The sequence below is a fragment of the Haliotis cracherodii genome, unplaced genomic scaffold, assembly GCF_022045235.1.
Source record: "Haliotis cracherodii isolate W230 unplaced genomic scaffold, xgHalCrac1.p SCAF_7, whole genome shotgun sequence".
NCBI lineage: Eukaryota > Metazoa > Mollusca > Gastropoda > Lepetellida > Haliotidae > Haliotis > Haliotis cracherodii.
The window spans coordinates 54,811,190-54,834,119 of record NW_027266330.1 but is presented as its reverse complement, the minus strand read 5'-3'; the positions used below and the strand labels follow the sequence as shown (position 1 = coordinate 54,834,119).

The 22,930-nt window shown below is 42.4% G+C and overlaps 1 protein-coding gene across 1 annotated transcript in view; it reads right to left on the bottom strand.

The window, feature by feature from the left end:
• LOC139449013 (uncharacterized) overlaps positions 1-21,922 on the bottom strand; it is a 62,201-nt gene extending 40,279 nt beyond the window's left edge. The window contains exons 1-14 of the mRNA XM_071230499.1: positions 21,884-21,922; positions 19,639-19,698; positions 18,063-18,188; positions 16,770-16,887; positions 14,946-15,093; positions 13,735-13,798; positions 12,357-12,462; positions 11,378-11,466; positions 10,409-10,532; positions 9,980-10,117; positions 8,819-9,091; positions 6,682-6,897; positions 4,752-4,871; positions 4,441-4,550 (exon numbers count right to left, since the gene is read on the bottom strand). Coding sequence (XP_071086600.1) covers positions 4,441-4,550; positions 4,752-4,871; positions 6,682-6,897; positions 8,819-9,091; positions 9,980-10,117; positions 10,409-10,532; positions 11,378-11,466; positions 12,357-12,462; positions 13,735-13,798; positions 14,946-15,093; positions 16,770-16,887; positions 18,063-18,188; positions 19,639-19,695 — 1,689 coding nt within the window. The 5' untranslated portion in view covers positions 19,696-19,698; positions 21,884-21,922. The remainder of the gene's footprint in view (positions 1-4,440; positions 4,551-4,751; positions 4,872-6,681; positions 6,898-8,818; positions 9,092-9,979; positions 10,118-10,408; positions 10,533-11,377; positions 11,467-12,356; positions 12,463-13,734; positions 13,799-14,945; positions 15,094-16,769; positions 16,888-18,062; positions 18,189-19,638; positions 19,699-21,883) is intronic.
• Positions 21,923-22,930: the final 1,008 nt, after the last annotated feature.

The window sequence follows — 22,930 nt, the reverse complement described above, 5'->3', positions numbered from 1 at the left end:
AAATCAAGAACTGAAGACAGTAAATGGAGATAACTTCAAAGAGAAAACTGGAGAAATGGAATCTAAAGCATTGGCCTCTGTCCTTGGGCTTGTTGAAAACAGTGGTGCCCTCAAACTTGAAGATGTGTTGCAGCATCGTGTTACATCTGAGTGCCTTCCAATCTTCAATGTTAATGGAACCATGCGAAAGGTCCAGAAAAGTAAACTCCAGGAGAAACTTACTATGACCCCTGTTCCCGAACCTGATGTGTATACCTCTATTGTTGATATGGGTCTCATCTGGCACCTGGCTACTCCAACCACTGAAGACAGAGAAAAGGGTGATGGCACAAAGTACAGATGGGGAGACTATGCGGATAAGGTTGTGCACACTGTTTTTACAAGGCACAAGCATGCTGAGCGGATCATTTGCATCAATGACAAATATGATCAGAATTCAATCAAAGACAGTGAGCGTATCCTGCGCCAAAATGCCAAACCAGTCAGCAATGTGTTCATGAAGTCTGAGGAAAAATTTCCTTCAAAGAAACATTTCCACTCTATCTTGTATAATCCTAGCAACAAGATCCGCTTGCAGGTATTTTTGCAAACTGCATTCCAGAAAGCTGCTGCTTCAACTCATGTGGAAATCATTTACTGTGTAGTAGGTGGCAGTCCAAAGAATCTAACCACAGGTAAGCTTATGCCAGAGTTAACATGTTTCCAAGCAGAGGCAGACACAGCCATATTTACCACATATAGTATGCTTCGGTCTGAGGGCTACACAGAGGCTGTTGTCGTTGACACTGAAGATACTGACAACTATGTACAGGCTGCATATGTTGCTAAAAAAACACCAGGCCTGATGTGTATCAAAAAGAAACACCAACTGATCTCTGCTAGATGCTTGTGTGACGAGGAAATGGCAGAATGCATTATACCAATTCATGTGCTTACTGGATGTGACCATAACTCTGGTTTCTATGGGATTGGCAAGAAGAGTATTGCACATCGCACCCAGCATTCTGAAGAAGCACAGAACCTGTTAACAAGTTGTGGTAGAGAACTTCCAGTCACACAAGAAGTCATAGAGGACTTGGAACGATTTGTAATTCGTTATGTCTATTGTGATTCCAAAAGTTCAAGTTTGGGAGAAGTCAGGGCATCCAAGTGGAGAGCACAAAAGAAAAAAAGCACCATCAGACTTGCACCTGATTCGGACAGTCTCCGTCATCACTTGGAACGGGCAAACTACTTGGCATATTTGCAAAAGCATTTTGATCTCCAGAGTCACCCCTCTCCAATAGGTCATGGTTGGCATTGTGATGCCGGCCTTTACCTGCCTGATCGTTACACACAGCCTGCTTTACCTTCAACAATTACCTTACCTGCAATCTCACCAGCAGACGATAATGACAGTGATCTTTCTAGTGATTCTGATGACGGCAGTGATGAGAGCTCATGCAATGACTCATGCAGTGAATAATTGTAAAGAGTTTCCAAAGCATCTTTTTAGTTGCGTTCTGTAGTTCTTAGTACAGTATTACCTCCTCATATAATTATAAGAATTTCAAACACCCAAATAATTTCATATATGGTGTCCATTTTGAATATTGAGATAAATATGATCCCAAGGATATAATTAACCATTCCAATAGTTTTATCATGTTAAAATTAGTTAGATAAGACACCTCATTTGTTCTTGTAGCCCATCTAGTATTCGAGATATGATATTTTCTGTTTTTCAAGATGGCAGCCGGCAGCCATCTTGGAATTCAAGGTCATAATTGCTTCTAATGTAAAAAATAACAATTCCAATGGATTTATCACGTTCAAATTAGTGGAATTAGACACCTTATATGTGTCTGTGGCTGATATTCTTCCATAGATATACTATTTCATGCTATTCAAAATGGCGTCGACGGCCATTTTGAATTTTGCGTTCTGGCAGAGTTAGCCGTCATTTTCCAGAGGGTCATGGGGGCTATTTTTTTAGTTAAACATGTCAGTTAAACGAATCCATCATAAAAAAAAGGTAGGAATAAAGTGGTCACGGATTCCAGGGATATGACTCTACTATTATTCAGGTCGCTGGCTGCACAGCTCATCCTCTCTTGTAAACTACTTCGGCATGAACACATGTTTTGTCGCGAAGCTCAAAGCAACAATGTTTCTCTCAGATACATTTTTTTCTCCATCCATGACGAGCATCTGTCATAATGTGCCTCAACAACCTTCCTGGTCAGTTGAATTCAACAATGTTATACACACGGCCTCATTCACGGCTTCATCACAAGATTCCTTCCAAATACCCACCACGTGATCAGGGTTACGACCTTGGGATGAATTAATAAATTAATTTGCGCTTTTAGAAAAGATTTTTTTTTCGTGAATATTATTATTCAAAAATATCCTGTACATGGTACTTTGGGATTGCACTGCGGATTTCTTTTATTACTTTATAAAACTTTTTGTTTTCCCCTTTCTGACCTCGCGATCTCCTAGCAACCACGCCCCATGAGTGCATCGAGTTGCTGCTTACAACTGACAAGAACTTTGCAATTTCGCTGGTCTTCAATATGAGCAACAAAACATTTTCATGTAAATCCTAATTTGACGAAGAGTTATTCGAGATAATCAGGAAGCCTTTGGTCATTTCGATTGTGACATTGGTGACTTTATCGTGGAGAAAGTTCCAATTCAAGATGACTTCATTCCGATTCACAACTCGAATCGACAAGATGGCGCCTCTCTTCCCGCCCTTGCAAGTGCAACAGAAACTTTGACAAATTCAGTGCCGATTCTTGGGAGTAGTGAATCAGTGTCACAGCGAGATTTCATTGTGGAACCAGATGAAGCCGAATATGTATGTTCACACTTCTTTTGTCAATCATGCGTGACACGGCACAGACAATCGCAGTTAGGGAATGGTGCGGCCAGCATGTTGCAGAAATTCGTCGATTCGAACACAGTGTTTCTGGACTGAGCTAAATAAACGAAGTGTTTGGAGAGATCGTAGATACTTGGACTTGAAGAAACGGAATTATACGTTGCAGCAAATGAAGGATTGGTGTGGACAAAACGGGAAAGGGATCCCAGATTGTATTTTAAAACTTGTGCGCGAAGTACCCCGAACAAAAAATACATGTAACAAGTGTGGATCTAATGATCAAACTCAGTTTTGTGTGTGAAAATTCTGTGAAAGAAAAGGAAATTCATAATTAAAGTTGTCTTGGACTATGTGTATTGGAGTTTTCGTTTATCGTAAGTACAATATTATCCGGATACGCCTTCTGTAGGCCAAAACATCAAGTATATTCAGTTACTTTTTTACCAGTTGCTTATGTGCATTGTTATGTTGAAACACGTAACATATGCATCTATTGTAGTCAAGCTGAGAAATATTGGCGCAACTTCTGGTGCTTCAAATTAGGCCCCTTCCTAAACACTAGTTGAAAAATCTCTGTAATAATTTACGTTTTATGAATATAAACTGATTATTGTGTGGCACAAATCTAACAAATCTTGCAAATGACCAAAACTAAACAAATATCTGTAATTTTCGGATTGAACTGAAAGAATCGCGTCGTAAATTTCGTATTTAAGTATCGTTACTGTTACATTAACTGAAACTGATGTTCTGCTGCTGTTCTGCCGTAAAAATATACAACACAATACACTTTGACCACAAATGCATTAAATGTGCCACATGTACACATGACCATGTGCTTTGCTATTTATAGCGCAAACGTAAATAAGCTCCGCCCACTGTGATCGATGCAGACGCCAAACACGATCGATTCGATTTTTTAGGATAAAACTACAGAAAATTTATTGACTTATATCTTGATGTGGAGCCATTTGTTGTATCCATGGTTTGTCATTCAAGTTGATACGAAGTTTGACGGTCAATGGTGATCTGGTTCCCGTATGGTTTTCAAAAAACGTCTCCCGACACTCCGTTGTGTTTACATTGTCAGTCATTGTTCGAAACTGAAACACCGCCACCTTGCGGGCTATTTATAGTCAGGGTGGGGCTTTAAAGGAACAGGAACCCCGTACAGTCAAATACCATTACCCTACAAACTAGTTACAACAAACCGATCTGGTTGGAGTGGGGGGAAAGCCTGGAGTGAAGAAGCTTTGAGACGTTTACCAATTTTGTGAAACCAACGAGTACGAGAATAGCGCCGACAATCCCAGAAACTTAATCAGAGCGAACTGGGATTCGCATCCACGATGTAAACGTTTAGGGCCAAAGTGAAATAATCTGATGGACATTTTAAACATTTGACGGTGAACCAGAATATTGTTGTATTATCTCTCTTTTAGCTACTTTTGTATTTGAGTGAGTGGGCGGTTGAGTGAGTGAGTGAGTGAGTGAGTGATCGAGTGAGTGAGTGAGGGAGTGACGGTTACAAACAGTATTATATTTATATCACGGCGTCGGTTGTTTCTTACCGTAAAAATCCAGAAACAGTCGAGGTTGTTTGGGTACAAGCTGGGATAGCCAGGAGATGTGATTGTCTGTGTGGGATTCTCTTTAGTCAAGGCATACAGGCCACCACAAGCTGTGGAGTAGTGGAGAAAGGTATGTATATCCGCGAACACAATCATACTTAGTCCCTCAATACCGTGAGAATTCAAGGTTAGTGAAAGATATTCACTCTTTATGGATTGAGAAATACGATTCAGAGCGGAGAGGAGAAAACTCACAGTCAAAGAGTACAATTTAGTCGTTATCGAAAGTTTAATGAAAGAATATTACCGACCTTTTTCAGCAGGCACATAGTAGCAGTAAATGAACTTCTTTGCCAGCAAGCTAGGGTTGTAGGCTGCATGACCTTCGTCGTCATCGTCAAAGTTCAGGAACTCGGGAAAGGCCAACATCCCTGCGGGAGAGATAGCGTCGGTTCACCATTGAATGTGAACCATATAGTTTTAAGAAAACATTCATATTTTTCTAATTTGTTAATTTGTTATTATGAAAAACGGAAAAAGCTTTGACGGTGTACTCTGTCAAAATACAAATATTGACGGTACTATATTTCTTTTTATTGAAGGTCTTCATTTTCATGCTCATTTCAGTGAATATGATACATGGTAAAGCATTTTATTGGTAGTTGGAAAAAACTGTAGGGTTATTTGCACACGACGGTTTTGAATATTAGTTCTGACAACAGATATAACATTGACAACAACACAAAACGCCCTGTTGCAGAATTTATGACATAATTAAATCTAAACAAACCCTAACCTTTCTTAACCAAGGTGGAACGTGTTGTCATGGAAATTGTAAAAAAGAAGAGATTGCCACTGATGTGACCAAGTCTCCTGCCCAGCAAATGAAGTGTATATTATGTCAACAATAGTGAAATTTGATCACACAAACACAAACATTTAAAAATATACAAAATGTTGTAAGGTGTAAAAGGCAGCAGAGGAGCATCTACTTGATGTAAATGCAAAATATCCCGAAGAAAAAAAATAAAATGCTGCAAATCACAATTTCTATGAAGGTTAAGAAGAAAATGAAACCTTCTCTACAAAAAAAACATGATGGAAGTACAAACTGACAAAACCAGTTACTACATTTACTACTGGATTCATTAGGGTGGGAGAAAGAAAAAACATTACAAGTCATGTTACCGGCACTCACTGCGAGGAAGTAGGCTGCCATGAGCGCCACACACATTTTATGTCGTGGCTTTTTAACAATGTGGTCATACCATGTTATATGGTATGGTGAAAAAAACAAACAAGACAATATCATAAATGACAATGTTAAAACTCTACAGCACAAAAGTCTTCATATCAACATCTTATCGCACACTCATCTCTGTCATAATCAATACAGAAGTACCTGACAAACCTGCAAAGTTTCATGAAAAAATATTGAACGGTTTCTGAGTTATGCTCCAGAAACGAACCCGACCCTCACGGAACCTAAGTCCATCTTGTTCCCATGGAAACGTAAAAAATATATAATTCTAAAATTTCTAAATAGCATAAGGCACCACTTCAGCACGTACCTGACAGACATGCAAAGTTTCATGAAGAAATATTGAACGATTTCTGAGTTATGCTCCGGAAACGAAACATGACGGAAGGACGGACGGACGGAGCCCGTTTCTATATATATTGGATAATACGTTACATAAATAAGAAGGCTGACAGGCAGCAAATGGAAATAATTAAGCATAAAGATAGATAAAACATATATTCAAATGTGGAAAGTGAAGTAATTGTTAAATGCAGTTAATTTATGAAAAGAAGAGGAAAAATGGTAGTGCTGTTCCGTGCATATTTCTTCGACACAGGCTGGCATTTGTTTTATACAGCTGCTGCAAGCTGTATCTGTTTCAAAGGAACCCCTTAATGACGATATTGAATATATTACGGTATCAAATTACAAATGTACCCGGTTCTTCACATTGATGTCCCATTGCCTTCAAAGAACATAGCACATACTGCGTCATTGTCCTTGTAGACTGGTTCCGGGCTTCCCGTGAGCTGCAACATCTTTGCTTTATGTATAGACTGATCCTACTTGCAAACGTGTCCGACCTTTGGCGGAAGTAAGATTAATGGCCACAAAAAATAATCGGATATTTCAATACTGATCCAGTGACGTGACAGCTCCATCAATCACGAACATATGACGCAAAGAAACTCGTAAAGATGAATCAGAAACCGTCTTACCATCAACTTCTTGACAGGTCTCGGCTTCTCCATTGTGAAGGAACAGGATGAAGGGTTCGGTGTTGGGGAGTTTGAGTGGGACAATAGGGAAGCCGTCGTCACGGCAACAGAAATCGAAACGAGTGTCTGCATCGTAAACGCCGTCGGGTAGGGATCCAGATGCATTTGTTGCGGTTCCCGCAAGGTTGTCGTATTTGACGTATCCGCTTTCAAAACCTGGAACAGGAATTGTGGAAGCGAGTTTTTTATCATACATGGGATAAAACCAATTGAGCGTGAGTGAGTGAGTGAGTGAGTGAGTGGTTTAACGCCACTTTGAGCAGCATTTCAGTGATATCACGGCGTGTCAGCATGACGTGGGGAGGAAAGCCTGAAGTGATGCAGGACTCAGATGGTTACCACTTTGCTGAAACCCACGAGCACGGGTATGATTCCGACAAACCTGTTGATAAACCCAATATTACATTATAATGAGTCCGTAGAATATACATATTAGCTTATATTTTAAGATTATATACTGACGGAAATTAATAAGGGAACACTTCGTTTTAGACACAGTAAAATTATATTCTATCAAAGGTTGCCAGCCTTCAAATGACATGTGTTGAATTTTTATGCGTGATTTTTCAAATGTACTGACAATTAAACTTATTTCCCTATATTTTTCATTTTCCCTTATTCTTTTTCACCAGCGTATAACTATCAATATATACTACTCAAAAGAAGTTGGGGATCACCCGATTTTCTCATGTTGCTATAGTTTATCTGTTATGCCATGACAGATTAACTATGGCAGATTAACCACAGTAGTATGACACAATCGGGTGGTCTTAAACTTCTGAGTAGAATATTTACAGACGCCACTTTTCATCAGACATTTATTTATTCACAATACCCATGCTGAATTTTAACAGTGTATGAAATAAGTAATAAACCAGGTGTTGAAACTGATGAACATTGCGCAACGGTGAGGTGAGGTGAAATTGGGTTTAACGTCGCGTCCAAGGTTATTGCACTTATACAGCATGCATGTGTCTGTTGGCGGCTGCTGGTACTAGTCCGGACTGATGCCGATTTATAGTGCTAGCCCTCTGAGATACCATGCCGCAGTTTAACATGAACACCCTACTCAGACACAGTATACTGACTCCGAGCCGACCAGTCCTTGTTTTAACCCCTTAATGCCGAGCGCCAGACAGGGTAACAACAAGTACCATCTATTAAGTCTTTTGGTATGACGCTGCCAGGGATCGAACCTTCCGCTCTCCGGACGGAGGCGGTCCATTGCGCAAAGAGACACGTGTGATTTTCTCTTATAGGCGTCCGTGGACATGTCGAGATAGCACACATACATAACCTCCTTTCAAATAAATCGGACGTGGTAACGTCATTTATTTTTTTTCAAAATCAAAGCAAAAACATCGCTGTCAGATTACAGATTGCACTACACAACTCAAACACATTATACTGACCCCAAGGCCAGCGTCAGGCAGGGTAACAACAAGTGCAATCTTTTAACGTTGGTACTACGCGGTCATGGATCGAAACTAGATCGAAATACTGTTATCACATGGAACGGTATAGGGGCGGAGGGTACATAGTTCATGATCCAGACCTCGTTAGAGTGTCTGACGTGTTTCTGTGTTGTACACCGCTTCTGCTTTATGACTGCGTGTCTGCTTAATGTGAGAGGAAATCCCGAAGAAACGCCGATTCGCTGTGCACGCCAGAAACCTATGATTATGGGTTCGTATACCGGTTCGCCCCGATTTTGTTTCTAGGTTTGTCAGCACCATACCCGTGCTCGTGGGTTTCACCGAAGTGGTAAACGTCTGAGACCTGCATCACTTCGGGCTTTCCTCCCACATTAAGCTGACACGCCATGATATAACTGTAATACTGTTAAAAGCGGTGTTAAATCCAACTCACTCACTTACTCACTCACCGAAGAAACGCAGACCTTTGACGTTTTACCACTTTGGCAGAACCCTTGAGCATGGATGTTGTCCTTGTAAATCTAGAAACCTAAGCAAGGGGATGAGACCCTATGATCACAGGGTCCTGAGTCGCCATGCATACTCCAGATGTCTGTATTGTGTATTACAAGTACACATGTAGATATATACGTCACACTTACCAGTAGGACAATCTCCTTTCTTGAGTATGCAGTATCTACCGGGGCCCCATTCTGCTGTGTCAGCGTCATCACTGGTGGAACTGTCCTTTACACAGAAGTGGTACGTGTAGCTGCTGGGTGTGAACTCCCCCTTGACGTGCACGGTGGCGCTTTGTGTGCTGCCCCCATCACTGGTGTGTTGTACAAAGCCGTCTAGGAATACGTCACCGGGACATCCGTCAGTAGGGGACGGCATGGCGTACGTCCCTACAGGCCATTTAGTGGGAGCGGGCACTACAAGGGGGAGAGACAGCGTGGTAATAATTCCATAAAAAAACACTTACTCCCTAATCCCCTACTTACCCTGTTTTATGACGTCACAGCAAACACCCTCGATCCCCTACTCACGTTTTGTGACGTCATAGCAGCCCTTGATCTCCCACTAACTGTTTTATGACGTCATAGCAGCACTCTATCCCCAACTCGCCTGTTCTTTGACGTCATAGCTGCTCTTGGTTTTCTACTAACTGCTTTATGACGACCTAGCAGCACTCTATCCCTAACTCATCTGTTCTTTGACGTCATAGGAGGCCTTGCCTTTCTATTCACCCTGTCTTATGACGTCACAGCAAAACCCCTCGATTCCAACTAACTGTTTTTTGACGTCATTGCAGAACATGCTTCCAATCTCACTGTCGTATGACGTCATAGCAGCTCTTGGTTTCCTACTAACTGCTTTATGACGACCTAGCAGCACTCTATCCCCAACTTACCTGTTCTTTGACGTTATAGCAGGCCTTGCTTTTCTTCACACACTGTCTTATGACGTCACAGCAAAACCCCTCGATCCCCACTAACTGTTTTATGACGTCATAGCAGCCCTTGATTTCCTACTCACTGTTTTATGACGTCATAGCAGCACTTGTTTCCCTACTCACTGTTTTATATCGTCACATCAGCCTTCAATCCTCTTCTTACCCTGTCTTATGACGTCACAGCAAAACCCCTCGATCCCCACTAGCTATGTTATGACGTCATAGCAGCTCTTGCTCCTCTACTCATCGTTTTATGACGTCAAATCAGCCCTTGATTTCCTACTCGCTGTTTTATGACGTCATAGCAGCACTTGTTTCCCTACTCACTGTTTTATGACGTCACATAAGCCTTCAATCCTCTACTCACCCTGTTTTATGACGTCAGAGCAGCCCGTGGCTGGATCCAGTCCTGGTGGGCAGATACATGCGCACGTGCTGTCGTCGATGTAGGAGACGAAGCCGTCGTTGACGCACGTCACAGCTGCCCCACTTGGACACTTCTCCTCTGAAAATAGAACACAAATAGAACACAGTACACAAGGCATCTAAATGTTTTTTTTTGAATACTCATATTACAGAGGCATCATCTCGGCCATCGCATGCATTGCATTGTTGGAGGCAGAATATATTTTCAGTCAGCGCTTCAAAACATACACAATTTGTTTACAGAAACCGAAATTAAATTATCTGTATTTTCAGGTACAGATGTCTTTTTCAAAATATTACCAGCCGTCTTCAGCTCACTAGCTGGTGCCGATCATGACCTGGAACCCCATGGGGTCTTGTGTGGACGTACCCGTGCAGCTGTAGGCGTGGGCCAGGGTGTGCCAGGAGTAGTAGACGTTGCCCCTGTTCTCCAGCATAGGCTGCAGGTCTCGGAACAACACTGTCTGCGTGTACCAGCCATTCTTGGAGAAACCCTGAAAGAATCGTAGAAGAACTGCCTGGAACTATTGGTCTATGTTCTACAAAAATATGTGGACACCAGCATCTAGGACATGACAGTGTTGGCAAAAGGAAGCAACCATGTGTTAATAGCTTATCGATCAATGTCCCTGTATTGGTCAAATATAGCAACCATGTGTTACTGGATTACCGATCTATGTGCCTGTATTGGTTAAAGGAAGCAGCCACGTGTTACTGGATTACCGATCTATGCCCCTATATTGGTTCAAGGAACCAATCATGTGTTACTAGATTACCGATCTATGCCCTTGTATTGGTTAAATGTGGCAACCATGTGTTACTGGATTACTGATCTATGCCCTTGTGTTGGTTAAAGAAAGCAACCATTCGTAACTGGATTACCGATCTCTGCCCCAAAATTGGTCAAAGAAAGCAACCAGGTGTTACTAGACTACCGATCTATGCCCTTGTATTGGTTCAAGGAAGCATCCACGAGTTACTGGATTACCGGTCAATGTGATTATGGTTACGCCGCTTTTAGCAGAACTCCAGCAATATCACCGCGTGGGACTTCACACATTGTACCAAGGTGGAGAATCGAACCCAGGTCTTTGGCGCTTTAACCACAAGGTTACCACACCGCTCCGCATTGTAGGAAGAAGAGTGAGTGAGTATGTTTTTACGCCGCTTTTAGCAATATTCCAGCAATATCACGGCGGGAGACACCAGAAATGGGCTTTACACATTGTACCCATGTCCTGAATCGAACTCGGGTCTTCGGCGTGATGAGCGAACGCTTTAACCACTAGGCTACCCGATCGCCCTTTGTAGGAAGAGGAATAGAGTAGAGTACACATACTGTATCGTCATAATGCATGTGGCTGGTCATGTCAAATCTCAGGTCTTCATATTTGCTCGGACTTTTCTTTATGTATATTCCCCAGTTTGCTGTGGAAACCAACAAAAACAAAATCTCAACATAAATCAAGTGACGTGTAAAACATTGCTATTGCATCGTGATGTCACAGATAGGTAAGAAACACAAATCGTAGAATGCATGGACGTTGCGAAATAGATTGCTTTAAAAAATCAGTGAGTTGGGTTTAACGCCGCTTTTAACAATATTCCAGATATAATACAGCGTGTCAGCTTAATCTGGGAGGAAAGCCCGAAGTGATGCAGGTCTCAGACGTTTACCACTTCGGTGAACACCACGAGCACGGGTACGGTGCTGATATTCTTAGAAATATAATCGGGACGAACCGGGATTCGAACTCGGAATATATTTTAGTTGGTGATACAGGTGGAAGAGTGTGGTGTCAAACAAGATTAACTCACTCCTCAATGACCTCGCCTGGGGGGAAGGTGGACTTCATATAGCAATCTGATCCACTCGCTACAGTGACTATCACATTACAACACTCTGGCGTCAGAGGGGAACTTTTCACTAATGTTGTACGACAGCAATACGTGTGCCCAATGTATGCCCGGACTACTTGCGGAAGGGACCCGTGAAGATCCGGGGTAGAATAGGTCTTCAGCTTCAGCAACCCATACTTGCCGTAAAAGGCGACTTTAAGAGGATTGAGTGGATCGATGCTCATGATGTCAATCACTGGATTGTCTGGTCCAGAAACGATTATTTACACAGACCGCCGTCATATAGCTGGAATATTGCTGAGTGCGGCGTTAAACAACAAACAAACAAACAAACAAATACTTCCGGAAGGCGTGTAATTAAACAATAAGCAGATGGACCAGAATTCCAATCCATTGTAACATGCTCCGTGTGTACTCCTTCAAACTTCATTATTTCGCATATCACTTAAATTACTCACACGAATCAACGTTTTGGAAATTGGGACGGACATATCCAACTCGCTTTGGGCTGATGTGCTCGTGAGGAAATCCAAGAGCGTGGCCCACCTCGTGCGTGCAGTAGTGCTGGAAAGGAAGAGAGATGTGCACACTTCAGAACAGACGGTTTATGTTCAATCTCATTAAAATCAGATCTAAGTTCTCGCTGCCGCTAAACAAAGATCTGAGGACATCCGATTACGGGTCACGTCAGAGCAACCTTTCTCGAACTTTGACCGATCACTGAAACGACTAACAAGAAGTCGACATCAGCCAATTAGAAAGCAGCTTGCTCAAGCTTTACGGCACTCGTTTCAACCTGGCGACTTCCATTTCAGACTATGCTTGAAAAATATGTCGACACAGTTCTCGATTAAAATATCAAAAACTGACCAAACGAACATTCCAAAATTTCTAATTTATGGTTGCGATTGTATGGCAGTGCTTCCCACGTACTGTGCAACGCCTCCTACGTTTAAAAGCTAGAGATAGACGATAATTTTGCTGGAATCAGTCGTACGGGTCGTAACTGTCGTTCGGAATACCCCTTGTTAACGTTTCCGAGGTTGCATGATTAGAAAAAAATTCCGACTATCACTTTCATGATCTGGTAAGCGACGCGTTGATTGGTCGGATGAAAAGTCGTCCTGACGTGACCCGTAATGGGATGTTCTTAGATCTTTGTTTCCCGAGAGCGAGAACTAAGATCTGATTTTAATTAAATTGGTTCATTTTATTCCTCTTGCATTTTATCTGATTTGAGTCACTACCCTTTCCGATATGACCGTCATTTTGAGGACAAATTGTTGGCATATTTTGCGGCATATACCGATGTGAAAAAAAACGTAACACAAAATAGTGGCGGGGTCATGAGAAACCACGTAATCAACAAAGTCAGCCAGAATGACCACCATCCGATCCATGAGTGAGTGAGTATAGTTTTACGCCGCTTTTAGCAATATTCCAGCAATATCACATGCACGTGCATGCACATGTGTGTTTGTGTGGCTGCTTGTACTTGTCCGGACTGATGCCGATTTATAGTGCTAGCCCACTGAGATACCATGCCGTAGTTTGACATGAATACCTCACTTCGACACACTATACTGACTCCAAGCCGACCAGTCCTTGTTTTAGCCTCTAAATGCCGAGCGCCAGACAGGGTAACAACAAGTACCATCTTTTAACGTCTTTTGGTATGACGCGGTCGGGGATCGAACCCCGGACCTTCTGCTCTCATGGCGGACGCTCTACCACTAGACCACGGAGGCGGTCTCCGATCCATGAGGTACCCCCATGACAATCAAAGGACGCTTGGACCTTCTCTAATCCGAAATCCGAAAGTGTGGAGGCCCATACCCTGGAGCAGCAAGCGATGTTCCTGCCACCCTCGCTGGGCCCGAACCCGATATTGGACCAGCAACTGAAGCAATGAACGAAGAAAATGTGGACCTTCTATATTTTTTCATTGTTTACAGATTTTCTTCTGACAAAAAATGCACTGAAAGAAATTTGGCACAATTTTGATATGCCTGGTTTGAAGAAAATATATGTCGGAGTAGAGTATTATAAGAGTATATATCTGAGTGTGATATTTATAATACCACGTACATTTATATACGTCTGTTCGAGAAGGCTTGTTCTCACTAAACATGTGTGTAGAGACAATAGTATACACTACTATAACCAATGCATGTGATCCAACTATTTTATTTGCCTCTTATTATTCGCCAAATCAATGAGGGAGCAATCGGAAAACAAACTATTTCCGTAAAGAGAAAATTGAAAAAAGTCTGATGCCCTGATCTGATTTAAATCGGTTCACCTAAGTGGTAAACGTCTGAGACCTACATCACTTCGGGCTTTCCTCCCACATTAAGCTGACACGCCGTGATATAACTGGAATACTGTTAAAAGCGGCGTTAAACCCAACTCACTCACTCACAAAAATAAACCATGCATGCTGGAACAATGAGAAAATCTGCTTGGCTCCATCACACAGAGTAACCACTCCATGTTTTAAATTGCTACCTGGACAGATATTTCGTCCCAAACAAAACTCCTAGTACCCCTCAAGGAAATATTAACGGTCGTCCTAAAGTAACGCTTCGTTTGACAGGATGGGTAACGCTTGTCAGCAACTCAGTGGCTACAATGTATAGTGAGTGAGTGAGTTGGGTTTTAAAAGTATTCCAGTTATATCACGGCTTGTCAGCTTAATGTGGGAGGAAAGCCCGAAGTGATGCAGGTCTCAGACGTTTACCACTTCGGAGACACCCACTAGCACGGGTGTGGTGCTGACAAACCTAGAAACATAATCGGGGGGAACCGGGATTCGAACCCACAATCATAGGTTTCTGGCGTGCCCAAGGGACGCCACTCTGCACAGCGAATTGCGGCGCCTTAGACGACTGGGTCACCCGTGCCCCCCTGCATTGCATAGGACTGAGTGTGATGAATGCATTGATACAAGTTGTATTGATACAAGTTATTGGGGTGAATATTCAACACAATTTTAGTTTCGGTTACTTTTGCGGATCACAAATATAACAACGTGGTAGATGTCGTACCCGGGGTCATTGACGTAGTTCAGATGACCCTCGTGTGAAAGGTCATACGTTGCCATGGTGACGTTCTTGACCCACGGTACAAACCGGATGCAGGTGTACTTCTCGATCCGCTTGTGGGTAATGGAGATTTCATAGCGGGCGTCGTCGCCTTCAACAAAACACAATCTGTGAAATTATCACATTCTATACTGACCTCGTGACCCTAGACATCTGATGCCAATTAGGCTCAGAGTGAATACGTCATTGCAGTGGCCGAAAAATATTTTGTCCCCAAATCAGTAACCCAAATACCGATACATATTATCAAATTATTATGAACATAATGTCTCTGAGGAGTATTGCTTTCTTGATCAGCCATTGGGCGATTGACAAAGTCGTTTACTTAGCCTGATGACCCGTAATGATCTGGGGTAGAATAGGTCTTCAGCAACACATGCTTTCCGTAAAAGGTGACTATGCTTATCGTAAAAGGCGACTAACGGGATCGGGTGGTCAGGCGTTAAACAACAAACAAGCAAACAACGTTAACAAACTTGAAACTTGAAACCTGAAACGTTCAAGTCTAGCCCCAGTGATTTTCATGTTTGCCACATTTTACTTCATTTCATTCTACCAATGTCACGTACACCAGTCAACACACCGAACTCGTTGGTTTGTCAGGATGTGATCGAGGGCAAGGTCAAAACGTTTCATTGCTGTAACGTCATTGCATAGTAACGTCAAAACGGGACGTCACCTTAAGAGTGTAGCGTCACATGGCACATCGCTAAAGATGCTATTTCTTGACAGATTAGTAAACAGTGAGCGTCCTGGAATCTTGCTCAAAAACATCCAAGGCCTCATCAAAGCTTTCAAAATTTTTGTTTGTTTTTGTTTGTTGTTTAACGCCGCAATATTCCAGCTATATGACGGCGGTCTGTAAATAATCGAGTTTGGGCCAGACAATCCAGTGTTTGGCATCATGAGCATCCATCCACGCAGTTGGGACACGATGACATTCATCAACCAAGTCAGCGAGCCTGACCACCCGATCTGACAAAACGTATGCCCGATACAATTCCCTGTTTTGACTTGTACCATATGCTTCGTGTTTTTTTCGGTTGAACAATTGTCTTGCCTTTGCATGTGTTTGTGGTGGGTGCCACCAGTGGGACAGGATACACGCCCACCCTCTTTGACGAACACCTGATATAATCACTATTTGATAAAAATTCATGAACATATGGTGAGGGTTTTGCTGATTTTAGTTATTTGAAGAAAGGTATTTCGTTCAAATCTGGGCTTTGAATTTAGTAAGCGGCAAAGAGAATATTTTTGTGGGATTTTTGTAGGTGGGATTTTTTGGTACAGACATGTTACTAAAATAGCTAGGCCGTAACATTTTTAATGAATCTGAGGAAGTGCAATTTGCCTATTTTGAGCGAGGTGACAAGTTTTTATGTTCTAAATATGTTCTCGGGATCCTTACATAACTAAAGAAAAGAACTCTACACATCGATTACTTTCATACCATACTATTAATTGTTACAATAATCACTTTATTGTGACACGGATATGTAGGAAAACGTTTAGAAGTGTATATATGACATGCCTTTAAGCTTTCAATATTTCAGGATCCTTACATTACTAAGGGAAACAACTCTACACAGAGAATTCTGACACATTATTCTATTAATTATGACAATATCCACCTTATTGTAACATTGAGTAGCATATATATTTATCGCTGTAAGTAAGGAATCAACATTGTCTCACACGGACCAAGGCTTTCTGATGATAATATATTCCGTGAATGGATGTCATTCTCGTGCCGGCGTTACATACCTAGGTCATCCATGAAGATGTACGGGACGATGCCCTTTGGCCAATGATCGTCTTCGTCCTTGGATATAAGTCGACGTGACCTTGAACCGTTGCTGGATCCGGCGCCTCCACTTTCTCCCTGTAGTAAATCAACCCCAACACGGTCACGTTCAACGGTGAGTGAGTGAGTGATGTTTTACGCCACAGCCAACCATGCTTCAATCCCGAGTAGTGAGTGAGTGTGTGAGTGAGTGAGTTGGGTTCAACGCCGCTTTTAACCGTATTCCAGTTATATCACGGCGTGTCAGCTCAATGTGGGGGGAAAATCCGAAGTGATGTAGGTCCCATACCCACGAGCACGGGAATGGTGCCGACAAACCTAGAAACATAATCGGGGTGAACCGGATTCGAACCCACAATCATAGGTTTCTGGCGTGCCCAAAGGACGCAACTTTGCACAGCGAATCGCGGCGCCTTAGACGACTGGGCCACCCGTGCCCCCTTCAATCCCGAGTAATAGATGTTTGTTGTAAGAGTTTGCTGCATGGACTTGTTTACGCGTCATCGTAACCCTACCGGTACGACCCTTATGTTGCTCATAATATCAATCACTGTTTTTTCTGGTAAAAAAATGTATTTTTTACAGGTCGCCTTCATATATTATAGTGCGGCGTTAACCAACAAAGCAACTCTTGAAATCGAGTTAAGGTTGACCAGGCACAAGAGGCTACGATTTACACCATCGGGTATGCTAACAGAGTGAGTGAGTTGGGTTTAACGCCGCTTTTAACAGTACTCCAGGTACATCGCGGCGTGTCAGCTTAATGTGGGAGGAAAGCCCGAAGTGATGCAGGTCTCAGACGTTTACCACTAAGGTGAAACCAACGAGCATGGGTATGGTGCTGACAAACCTAGAAACATAATCGCCCGAACCGGGATTCGAACCCACACTCATAGGTTTCTGGCGTGCCCAAGGCCACCCGTGCCCTCGTATGCTAATAGAACCAGGATGACTATCTGATCTCAACTGGCAGATGTTAGAGGTGGGAGCCACTTTTACAGGACTGACCAGACTGTATCATGCGAAGGTTTACATTCGAGGACATTATAGAAAAGTTAACACAGTATGTACGAGACATACGCCTCTTTGTAAACATTATTTTATCAGAATCACACGCATTTTCCCAAATCGGGAATCGATCCTTGGTCTCCGTTGTGGATTTAAATCACTCACAACGGCAGGTTAAGCATCCTCGCAGACTAAACTGACACTTACGTTGTCAGGGACTGATGAACGAACGTCGAAATACTAACCTTTTCTGAGTTCGTGTTATTGAAATGGGATGCATCCTCCGTTTCCCCACTGGCCTCATCCGAGTTGCCTGATCTGTCGTTGTTGACGACGCCGTTATTAACAACGACTGTGGCTGAAGACGCACTCTGGAATGAGAAACAGACTCAGGAGATGTGAAGGCCGATGCACTCAGCATAGTTTGTTTGTTTGTTTGTTTGTTTGTTTGTTTGTTGTTTAACGCCGCACTCAGCAATATTCCAGCTAAATTACGACAGTCTGTAAATAATAGAGTCTGGCCCAGACAATCCAGTGATTGATGTTATGAGCATCGATCCACGCAATTGGGATACGATGACATGCATCAACCAAGTCAGCGACCCTGACCACCCTATCCCGTTAGTCGCCTCTTACGTTGCTTAAGACCTATTCTACACCAGATCTTCACGGTTGGCAATCAGCATATGCATATGTCGCTAAATACTGTTTTCTCAAGCCCAACAATAACGTTTATTCTTTTTGAATTATAAGCATGAAAACAGGGACACGTCAGCCATACATGGACATGATGACGTCATGAGTCTGTGTTTGTTTGTTGTTTTTCGCCGCAATCGGCCATATTCCAGGTATATGAAGACAAACCGCCGGCGTCCAACGACACACAGTAAACAACGTCACTGAACAGACCACGTCATCCATTGAGTTGTCTCTAACGACCAGCATAGGTTAATTGGGACCTTTTCAACCCGCAGTATGCGTTTCTGAATCACTATCAAATGCGTATCTTGCCTCACCAGTGGCACCCGTCACAAACCCATGCAAAGTCAAGTCAAGTTTTCACCTAAAAACACGGGAACATATGGTACGAGTCAAAACAGGGTTGGTTGGTTGGTTCGTTTGTTGTTTAACGCCGCATTCAGCAATATCTCAGCTATGAGATGGCAGTCTGTAAATAATCGAGACTGGAACAGACAATCCAGTGATTAACATTATGAGCATCGATCCACGCAATTTGGATACGATGACATGCATCAACCAAGTCAGCGAGCCTGACCACCCGATCCCGTTCGTCGCCTTTTACGACAAGCATAGTCACCTTTTACGGCAAGCATGGGTTGCTGAAGACCTATTCTACCCCGAATCTTCACGGGTCGTCAAAATAGGAAATTGAATTGGTCATCATATGTGTCACTGTTGCGTCAAGTATCGAAATGTACTTCACATGTCGACCATAAAACATTTTACAGAGGCCTTGACTGATGTAACCTTGGTGAAACAACTTCTGAGCATAAACTGCCTGGACACACACGGTGTTACTTACCGAGTAGAACGTCCCCCACGGTGTTACTTACCGAGTAGAACGTCCCCTACGATGTCATTTGCGGAGTAGAAGATCCCCCACGGTGTTACTTGCCGAGTAGATCGACCCCCACGGTGTTACATACCGAGTAGAACGTCCCCGACAGTGTTTCTTACCGAGTAGAGCACCCCCACGGTGTTACTTACCGATTAGAAGGTCCCCCATAGTGTTACTTACTGAGTAGAACGCCGTCCACAATGTTACTTACCGAGTAGAACGTCCCCCACGCTGTTACTTACCGAGTAGGACGTCCCCCATGCCATAAACACTGCTAACACCAGCCATGTCCGCATCATCGTCTGTAGCCGTGTACAGACATAGTTTAGAAAAATGTAAAATTATAATATTACAAAATAATACAGTGTTGCAAAGTTTACAGATCCGTGTTAAAGTTGCTACGTGATGTATGTATAGCATTTTGTTGGGTTATTAAAAAATGTATTTAGTTATGTCAAATTAAATTGACACTTATCTGAGCCTAAATATTTCATATGTATTCCCTTATATACGTGTGTGTTGACACTAACACAACTTAACTAACTCAAGTAAGCTAGTTTCTGCGGCTACTTCTACGCTATGGTTTACATCTTGGTCGGGTCATGCCAAAAGACGTTAAAAGACGGTACTTGTTAGTTATCCTGTCTGGTGCTCGGCATGAAGGGGCTAAAACAAGGACTGGTCGGCTCGGAGTCAGTATACTGAGTCTGAGTGGGGTATTCATGTTAAACTGCGTCATGGTATCTCAGTGAGCTAGCACTATAAATTGGCATCAGTCTGGACTAGTACAAGCAGCCACACACACACACACACACACACACACAGACACACGTGCATGCACCTTGGACGCGACGTTAAACCCAATTTCACCTCATCTGGGTCGGTCATAGTCTTGGTCTGATCTCTTCGCCATGCTAAATATGTGAGCCACCACAAGCATTGATGTATAAATTATTTTGCTGGCAGAGTATTAAATGGTGTTATATTATATGCCATGTCCGCCATTACTAATAACGCATATGACCCGAGAAGATCCGGGGTAGAATAGAATAGATATTCTTCAACCCCTGCCTGTCCCGTGAAGATTCCGGGATAGAATAGGTCTTCAGCAACCCAAGCTTGCCGTAAAAGGCGACTATGCTTGTCGTAAGAGGCGACGAACGGGATCAGGTGGTCAGGCTCGCTGACTTGGTTGATGCATGTCATCGTATTTCAATTGCGTGGATCGATGCTCATGATGTCAATCACTGGATTGTCTGTTCCAGACTCGATTATTTACAGACGCCGTCATATAGCTGGAATATTGCTGAGAGCGGCATTAAACAACAAACATAACTGATGTTTAATTATACTGTATAGTTCATTGGGCAAGTTCCTTTGATGATCATGTTACATATTGTACCTATACATGTTGTATTTATGTTATTTAGTGGTTTCAGCATTGTTGTAAGTATTTGGCTGGTATAGTGCTATAGTGTTGTATGGTCTACCTGTGGCTACAACAAAACGTAATACCTCCATATATAATAACCATTGCTCACCAGGGCCATATGTGGAGCTACAACAACATGCGATAGCGCCATCCGTGTCATTCAAGCAGCAAGTAGATCGATGTGTATATGGCCATTGCTCATTAGAGCCTGGTGCTATTAATGACAACCGCCTCGACAGATACCCAGTGATTGAGTGGTAGTACATTATCCGTTGATAAATCCCGCCACCCGCCCGTCCCAAACACGCCCGACAACAACGCGAGGTGAAACTGGGTATGTTTCACAGAATATTCATATTCCGATTATTTGCTGTTGTATGTTTTCTGTTTGACTTCCTTGAAATTCCCTGAATAAATCCCTGTATTTACGGACTGCCATTTGATCACGTGGAGAACAATTATATTGCTTTGCGTTTTTTATAAGAAGTCAACTGAGGCGCGATCTAAAAAAGAATGCTAAAGCCTGTGTACACCTAAAACATAAAGTATTGTTCATCTTTTAATCATATTAGAGAAGTGTTTTTGTGTTAGAACAGCTTCAGGCGTCCCGTGTTCTCACATATTCCTGACATAGCCTTCTTCCACTCACAGAAACAACATTTGCCAATTAGTTTACTGTGATAGAATATGATCTACGTCACCATCATAGAATTTTTATTATTTTCGTTATGGATTGATGACTACATAGTCTCGAGGCCTCTCGCTCTCGTAAGATATTCGAGACAACACAATGGAAACCTCAAGAAGTCGGCAAAAATTGGTAATTTCTTAACTGTTTGTAAACTGTGAGTGAGTGAGTGAGTGAGTGAGTGAGTGACATACCGTTTCCAAGAAGGCAGCTTTGTGAAGTCAACGACCTATAGTGCAGTACTTACATCAAGTAATCAACATGAACAGATGTTATTGTCCGTGTGTTCAGACAATTAAATAATTGAAAGGTAGACGCACTTTCGAGACAAAGAGAAATTGGAAATAAACAGGCGCAGCTCACTTACCTTGAAGCACAGCAAGCCCAATACAGTTAGCAAACCAAAGTACAAAGCTATATATAGCCGGTCCTTATCCTCATATCAGTTCTCTTTCCTGTGTGAACAGATCCAAATAAATAATACCGGTTTCACGGGACAGATGGTATCAGAGGACATAATATATACAGCACAAGATGAATCCCATACCAGATAGATACGCTCTATTAGTTCAGACACTCTGGACATTTCTATTCAATGGTCCCGCGTTATACACTAATTACCTCTAATAGCTTCCCCTTCCTTTCACAGTCGCATTACTTTTGTTTGATATCACAATCGTCCATGTACAATGTCTTTATTAGTATGGAGTGTTGGCTGTATTGCCGTTGTACGAAGCACTTGATTTGCAGTAACTGACCACACTAAATAAAATAAAAAACGGCATTAATTTTCATTGCATCCACAGCAGCACATTATACATATGTTTCTTGTTAATCACCGATCTAAAGTCTTTCAATGTTTAATCAACTTTTACTGCGCCTTATAGTGCACATCTTCCCGAGGCAAGGGAGTTAACTGATTTTTAAAGTCCAGTTTCCACCATTGCCGAACTAGGCTGGAGTTCCTGGGCTCTATCGTAGCGCCACCAGTGGCTATTACGAGTTATGTCCCTTCTAAGCCTCTCCGCTGGACCAATCAGATTCCACCTCTCGTATCATTTGCATTTGTTTCAAACAAGCCCTGTCAAGACGATCTGATTGACAATCAAGATCTATATTGTGATAAAAAGAGTCTTGCTTCGCGAAGTGCATCCAATCACGTGAGCACCTTGATTAAAAACATGAAAAGATTTGGAAACTATCTGTTAGCAACGAGCTGGTGGTGCACATGCTTTGCAAATCTTGAAATCGACCGAAATCTGCATAAACGTTTAGGACCCGGATTTCGATTTCGTTGCGCGATTGTGATTGGACTATGTATATACTCGTTAGTCCAGCCAAAATGTAATTCCATAATACCAGCCTAGTTCGGCAAGGATGGAAACTGGACTTTTATAGCCAGTTGACTCTCTTG